Source organism: Hippocampus zosterae, chromosome 8, assembly GCF_025434085.1.
Source record: "Hippocampus zosterae strain Florida chromosome 8, ASM2543408v3, whole genome shotgun sequence".
Classification (NCBI taxonomy): Eukaryota; Metazoa; Chordata; class Actinopteri; order Syngnathiformes; family Syngnathidae; genus Hippocampus; species Hippocampus zosterae.
Genome location: NC_067458.1, coordinates 15,683,998 through 15,692,076, shown reverse-complemented (window position 1 = coordinate 15,692,076; position 8,079 = coordinate 15,683,998). Strand labels below are relative to the sequence as shown.

General features: G+C 44.0%; 1 protein-coding gene across 1 annotated transcript; it reads right to left on the bottom strand.

Moving 5' to 3' along the window:
- Positions 1–3,140: 3,140 nt before the first annotated feature.
- dmrta2 (DMRT-like family A2) lies at positions 3,141–8,079 on the bottom strand. The gene is made up of 2 exons (XM_052072865.1): positions 7,547–8,079; positions 3,141–6,442 (listed from the first exon to the last, which is right to left on the bottom strand). Exons 1-2 carry the CDS (start codon positions 8,013–8,015, stop codon positions 5,526–5,528), a joined length of 1,386 nt encoding a protein of 461 aa, XP_051928825.1. The 5' UTR covers positions 8,016–8,079; the 3' UTR covers positions 3,141–5,525.

The window sequence follows — 8,079 nt, the reverse complement described above, 5'->3', positions numbered from 1 at the left end:
AAGTGTGGGTCCAAATTTATAGAAAACGCAGAAAGTAAATCGTGTTTTAGCTTGGATGCCATGTGGCTCTTTCATCCTTCTGCCGAGGCTCCCTGTTACTTTCCAAAAGAAATAATTAGTGTATTTCATTTCAATTTCAAATGAGTTCATCCATTTTAAAGGAAATTGGAAATCTGAGAAGCATGGTACTTGTAACACTAAAATACATGTTTTATTGTAATTGCTTGAAAAATGCGGCAGCCCGGTGGGCCAGTGGTTAGCGCGTTGACCTCACAGTGCAGAGGTACCGGGTTCAATCCCAGCTCCGGCCTCCTTGTGTGGAGTTTGCATGTTCTCCCAGGGCCTGCGTGGGTTTTCTCCCGGTACCTCGGTTTCCTCCCACATTCCAAAACCATGCATGGTAGGCTGATTGAACACTCAAAAAAATATTGTCCCTAGGTGAGAGTATGAGTATGGATGATTGTTTGTCTCTGTGTGCCCTGCGATTGGCTGGCAACCGGTTCAGGGTGTCTCCGCCTATTGCCCGAAGACGGCTGGGGGGCTGGCGGCAAGATTTGTTGACCTTAAACCCTCAGGAGGCAAACTATTGCTAAAACCAGGAGAATAAAAGTTTCTGGGAAAAAAAACTTGAAGTTTTACTTCAACACTTCATAAATATGTTGCAGTGAAATCTAGGCTGTAGTTGTTGACATTTACTGCAGCTATTTGGGACGTTACTTGTTAGACAAGACTTCCCTCTACTGGATTATACATGCAACTTTTTGAAAATGCTCCATGTAGGAGAATGCAATTTTCAAATTGCAAAAGCTGTGATCCAATCCAGCACGTTGACCTCACAGTGCAGAGGTGCAGGGTTCCATTCCGGCTCGCGCCTCCCCCTGTGTGGAGTTTGCATTTTCTCCCCTTGCCTGCATGGTTTTTCGGTGGGTACTGCGGTTTCCTCCCAAATGCCAAAAACATGTATGGCAGGCTAACAGAACACTCTATGGATGGTTGTTCGTCTCTGTGTGCCCTGCAAGCGGTTCAGGGTGCCCCCTTCCAACTGCCCGAACACAGCTGGGATGGGCTCCAGCACCCCCCGCGACACTTGTGAGGATAAAGCGGAGTAATACAAATGAATGCATTGCCTGTGTTTGTTAAAAGGTACATGGAAAGTGAAGCTTGGAAAAAAAATAATTACATATTCAGTCGCAGTAATGAGGGTGGGGGGGTGATCACAATTACATTATTTTTAAAAATTGCTCTACCCTAATGCAGCTTTGTATAAAATGTGAGACATATACAGTATAAATTATGATCTTGGTCATGCAATGAAAACTCACAAGTCAAGGCACCACTGTAGTTAGTAAAATTTGTTCAACAATCAGGTTTTCACTTCAAATATGTTGTATCACTTTACACTTTGGGTGTAAATAGTTTGAAAACTACTGGTCAAATACATGCTTCATAATGAGATGCAAGTATTTATGGACAGTTACTGACAATGACATGACGTCATAACGTGTGGAGTATAGCCTCACTTTTCAATGATTACGTGTATGACGCCATCTCGTGTACTCTTCTCCACCGGGAGGCTTTTCAAAGAATTAAATGATGCTTGCAGCAAATGGCCAGCAGATGGCGGCATTGTTCTTTGCAAAACTTCGACACTCGTTACAAGGCGTGTCAATGAGACAAGCTATCGGTCTTCAAGTGAGAGGATAACGACAAATTATTTTTGGATCCCATGAATTTTGATATATAGCGTTTTTTGTTTTGTAATATGATTTACTACGTTTGTTTTTTAACACCACAATGCTGTTTTTTTCCTCAGTCATAAACAGTGCATTCTTAGTCCAATTTTATTACTTCATTGACCGAATTCAATTCCATATTTGTGAAACTGAGTTGCAAGATTCAGACTTTTACCTTTATGTTCTCGATAATATATTTTAAGTCTCAAGGGATTGTTGATCCTGGCAAATGTTCTCTTTGTTTTATTGAAAGAATCGGCATAAACCAACCAAGCACCGAAATGTAAATCGTATTCATAATTACACGTGATTAAGTATCACAGTAAACGTTCAATGAAAGAAGTTGATTACTGTGAAATGTTTATAAATACACTTACAATCGAAATGAAAGAGGACTTATGTACTGTTATCGCTACGTGTTAGATACTGCGGGTATGTTAACTCACGTCAACAGCGAGCCAAACTCATTTATTCATGAGCCAGGAAACTGAGCGTCTTTACGGTCCTCTTCTTGACGGCGTACAGTGAACAACTGTGACATCAGCTCAATGCAACGTAGAGTGAAACTGAAATGAACAGATTTAAAACATGCATTAACGTCGTGTACATAAATACAACACAAATCGTCTGGTGTTAAACAAAATACATAAATGCAGCTCAAACTGTGACAAACAACGATAAACAATGCGTTTCCGCAGTACCTTCGCATGCTAATTAGCTTGTTAGCACTGATTTAGCATCGTCGCTACGTCGTTAGCAGTACTCTGAACTAGCGAGTTTCAAGGACAACAGTTGAGGGAAAAAGATCTCCGAAACACATTTCTAAATCATGCTAAACACGAGCAGACGTACCCCCATTGCTTTCGAATGTAAAACGAAAGGAATATAACTCAGGAGGACCAGTTGCAACAACCACGGTCAGGCTTTTCGTAAAGACTCGTCTGATGAAACACGGCGTCTGCTACCCACAATGCACCGCGATTGCTAAATGAATATTCTAAACACAATTACTATTAATGAAATGGCCCGAAACTTTTGCTGTGGGCAGAACAACTGAAATAGTTCTTCGGTGTCGACTTTCTCGTGAAACTTTGAAAAATTGATGCGTTTTATGAAAGTTACCGTGATATTTTTCTCGCATGTCATTTCAGGTTTGTGTGTTTTTGCAACGTGTACATTTTTATTTGCGTTTCTCCGTAGCTATATTAGAAGTGTATTTCTACTTTGAAGTATTGTATTTTTTACAAATAACAACTGTCGACTATTAATTCAAAGAGCTATTGTAAAACAGTGCATGTATCTTTGCACTTAATTGTATTTTTTTAGTTCGACTTTTTACTTTTTTTTTCAATTCTGACCCTGTGTATAAAACCGAAAACAAATTCATCATCATTATGACAACACAAGTGGCGTTTAACATTTCTTTAAAATAACATTTATTCTTGCCAGTATAGTCACACAGCATGACAGCACATTTGAAGAGCAACATACTTGATTTAGCACTTTAGTCACAAACGATTAAATGAAAAGTCAAGTGTAGCATCGCGTATCCTCATTCTAAATGCAATATATGACACAGGCAGTTGAAAAGAATGGCGATACAAAAAACGAACGTGAAACAATAATAATTACATATAAGACGGGATTTCGCCTTTTTAATTTTACTATTGTTTTTTTACATGACATCAATTAGTTCAACCTTTACAACAGGAACATCTTAAAAAGGTTAATATGCGTCAGTTGGAATAATTTAATGTTGCTCTGAAAACCTCAATTTAATTTGTAAAACGGTTCGTTAATTCACAAACCGCTGTTAAAAACGATTCAATACATGATTAAAAAAAGATTTGCCGTTTTTCTTTTCATGTGATGTTCTTCCAGAATTGTCCTGAAAATTGGAGAAAAAAAATCAAATCAATGTGGCCGTTGCCCCTCTTTTTCATGCCCAAATCCCCTTTGCAATCCAATATAAAGTCAATGTTTTTTTCCATCTTTTGACGACAAAGCGTATTGGTGTATATACAGTCACACACAGCCAAAACACGACAACATTCAAACTCTTTTGGCCACAAATACAATGGAGTGTGTGCGTGTGTGTGTGTGTGTGTGTGAGTGTCCGTGTGTGCGTGCGTGTGTGTGTGTGTGTGTGTGTGTGGATAGGAAGACGTTTGAGCGTTTATTCGCTAAGACTGAGATGTAGTAGCTTGATTTTTTTTTGTTGCTCACCAAAAGTTCCACTTTTAACCGACTAATAAGCAATAACGGCTCCGTAATTAAACGACGGCGCTTTGTGATATTTGACGATCGTTTCATCCTTATCGAGGAGCCATCTCGTTCGATGTTTTGACATGCAGCCTCAGTATGTTCGTTGTCCTCACGTACAAGGGGGGGGGGGGGGGTTGAATTTACTCCGTTTTATTTTGTCAAGCACAAAATACAATCAGATGATGTCCAGATACATCACATAAAAATTTATCTGGAGCCAGATGATTTTATTTCATGCAAATACTTGAATAAATGCGATTGAATAACGTCTATTCCCACCCCCTCCCCTCCAAAAAAAGAAACAATTGTAGAAGGGAAATTGTCATACAAGTAGAAATACTACTGAAGTCAAACTAACTGACAACAGCATGCTACTACATAACATTCTACTAGTTCACACCTAGCTCTTCACGAGTAGAACTCGCAGTGCACAGATTTCCACTAGTGTGCCGTTTTAGCTCACAAGTAGTTGTGCAGAAATGTCATACAGTCGTAGAAGGTACAGGTAGTAGCGGGGAGAAAAGTGACGCGGAAAACACTGTCGTTCAACAAGTGCACTTAAATGGCTTACAAGTGAGGTGAACAAATCGACTAAATGGACTGTGAACTGGATCCCAGGGAAGAAATTAGTGATGTGGTGTAAGGGCTCTCTCTACTGGTATTTGGATCATCACTGAATGATAGGGATAAATTGTGGATAATGTGACCGCGGATTTAAAAAAAATAATAAAGTCAACTGCATTTGACAAGTACAGTTCAGTTGTATTTAACTTTGAAGTACATTATGTTTGCATTTAATCTGTTTTTAAACATTCTTTGCACTGTAAAAAAATAGTACACGTTGTCCTAAAATACTCATTTAAATTGTAAAACTTTCAAATATAAATTACAAACATTTACTACAAGAATGTTAGTGCACCAAAGCTATTTTTTTTTACTTTAACTTGCGGTTCTTTGTTGGGAAACACAGGAAAGACAATTTTCACAACAGCACAAGCATTTAGTTGAATTGGCCGCCTTCGAATGCAACATTTTTCTCCGTGCACGTCCGATTTGTGTCTAACTTTTCTGTGCAACACAACTGACTGGATCCATTCTTGACGTTTTTGTTTTTGTTTTTCAATCAAATAAAAGTTGGTGGAACTGACATTTTCAGGGCAACCAACTTTGATAACATTTTTAATTGGTCAGTGTAACAAAATTTTGTTCAAGTGAAAATTGTCTTTCCTGCATTTTCAACAAAGAAATTACAAAAGGAATTCTTCCTTGTATTGTGAGCGAATCCGCAAAAACTCAGCAAATCCATTTGGCTTGCTTGCTTTGTGAGATACTAACGTCATTGCCATAAATATCAGTAATCGATATCTAAAGTTGTATCCACTTATGTGTTACCCCCAAAAATAAGGAAAATATGTGTTTTCTTTGACAGTTTAGTGCTTTGTGTAAAAGAACATGAGAACCCCTGGAATAAACGCTCAAACGACTTTGGCGCGCGTGCGTTCCGTCCGTCCGCCCGCCCGCCCGCGGTCACTGTTTGTCTGGCGTGTTGTTGACCAGAGGCCCGTACAGGCCTCCGGCGTAGCCCTGCTCCTTGTGCAACATGGTCCTGTCCCGGATGAGGTCGTTAAAGGCATAGTCCATCGGGGGTCTGAAGCCCAGGGTGGGCATAAGGCCGGTGGTGGAGTAGGGCGTCATGAAAGCCAGACCGCGGCTGTGCGCGGAGTAGGCCAGCCGCAGCGGGTTGAGTCCCAGGTGCGTTCCCAGCGGGTAGGCGCCCGGCTCGGCTCCGAAGTGGGGCGCGTTGGGCTGCAGGGGCGAGAAGGCCGAGCGGTTGCTGAGCGTCATGGCGCCGGGCAGCATGGGTCGAGCCGGGGCTGGAGCCGAGGAAGACGACGAGGTGGAAGGAGGCGGCTGCGAGCTTTGCACCATCCTGTCGCCGCTCCAAGTCTCCTCGGAGCCGGACTTGCGCTGGGCGCCCTGGGCCGGGTTGTTGAGGATCTGCTCGATGGCCTGCACCACGTCCTTGCCGCAGCCCTGCAGGACCAGCTCCAGCACGCTGCGCTTGTGGCTGGGAAACACCCGGGTGAGGATGTCGAGGGCGTGCGTGTGCCTGGAGGCCGCGGAGGACGGCGACGGTGACGGCGACGGCTCCCGCTCATCCTTGTCGGTCTCGGAACCGGAATCAGAGCCCAGGGAGCTGACGGACCTACAGGGAGTCTCGCCGCCGTCTTTCGAAGGCTTCGCCACCGGCGAGAGGACGAACGACTCGCTGTCTCCGTTCTCGGAACCGGAAGCTCCGCCTCCACCGTGCCGGCCGTCCGGGGACGAAAGACCCGGAGCGGAGTCGCTCTCCGCGGGCGTCTGCTTGCCGCCGGCCTGCTGCGGGGTGGAGGGGCTCGACGCTTGGCCCTTTGGGAACAAGTCGAACTTCTGCACGCTCGAATCTATTGACAAAAAAAAAACGGGAAATGGACTCCGTGGTAACTTTTTTTAGGTAGACGACCGGTGTCCAAGACATTGACATAACCAACGTTCATATAATTGAAGAACGAAACTACTTTTAATATAAAGCTCTGTCGTTTGTAACGCATCGAATATAACAGTGAATCCAGCAATTTATATCGTTATCATTTTATGAGCATTGAAAAATTCTAATCAACACACAGTAAGTTCACCTGATCGATATCATCAATTACATTGAAAATGACAAGGCTCTTTCCAAACTTTTACACTGATTATAATGATCGTTTTTTTTTCATTCAATCTGTCTACCTGAGAGGCCTTCGTTGAACAGTTCTTGTGCTTTGCACGTGTGCGGCATCAGTGACAGCTCCGCTTATGAGGACAAAATATTAGGAACAGCCATGCAGTATATTGATGATTGCACTTGCGTCTTTTTGGGAAACTGTTTCCTTATAAGGTCAACAAAATATTAGAAACAGCTCTCGGGATGATCACAACGCACAAAACGACATGTTCAATACTTTTCACACGAGTTTCAATCAAAAGTGACACTTGGGATCCCTGTAAAGTCAGATTTTATTTTATTTTAGTTTATATTTTGCTTGATGTGGAGATTCATCGCCAAGTCGGTTCACAGATGAATCGACCCATAAACGTTAAAACATGACGCATTGGCAGTTGTGCCGTTGGGCTCTCAATGTGTACATTTGCATAAGGAATTGGCGGTGTATATATGTCTCGGTAATTTGTGTATATGCGTAGAAATTATGCATGTATTCTTGCTCACCCTAAAAACTGCGGGCTAAAATGAACCATTTGGGGTTATTTCAAACTCTTTTTTTTCTTTCTTACTCGTATTGTTAGTTTTTAACTCATCATTTTTAAGCGTCTATGCATTTCGGCTTACGTAGTTGAATTTATCCTATGCGAGGGGCTGGGTGGGGGGGGGGTTCATCCTTCTTTTCGAATCGTTTTTTTTTCAGTGCAGGGTATTTATAAAGTTCATTCATCCCAAAGGGGGAACGCACGCCGTAAAGGTGCATGAAGCAAACAATGAGCCAGTCGTGTACAGCGTGAAGTCTCACCGGAGTTGCTGGTCTCGCTGCTTACAGAAGCGAAGACCTCGTAGCCGGGCCTGGGCGGGATGATGCCGTTGGCGGCGGCCAGGGCGAGCCCCTCGGCGGTGCCGTAGAGCAGCTGCAGTTCCCGGGCTTCGTTCTCCTCCTGCGCCTGCTGCCTGCGCAGCGCCACCTGCGCCGCCATGACGCGCTGCCTCTCGGCAATCAGCGTGCACTTGGCGCACATGCAATCCTTCCAGCGGCAATAGCGCTTGTGGCCCTTGAGTGCCGACACCACGCCGTGGTTGCGGCACCGCGCGCACTTGGGCGTGCGCGGGTACTTGTCGGCGGCGCGCAGCAGCAGCGGCGGCCCGCGCAGCAGGTTGCCCGCCATGGACACCGGGATGGAGGCGACCGCGGCCACCGCTCCCGCGTGCACCTGAGCGGCCGACGCCGACGAGGAGACGGCGGGCTGCATCTCCGCTCTGAGATCCATGCTTGGCTGAAAGAATGAACGAGCCGCTTTCTACCGCATCGACCGTGTGGTAATCGTTCAGATC

Coding starts and splice junctions, on each gene's coding strand:
- dmrta2 (XM_052072865.1), bottom strand. CDS start 8,015: ATGGATCTCAGAGCGGAGATGCAGCCCGCCGTCTCCTCGTCGGCGTCG. Junction 6,443..7,546: donor CAGCGAGACCAGCAACTCCG/GTGAGACTTCAC, acceptor TTTTGTCAATAG/ATTCGAGCGTGCAGAAGTTC.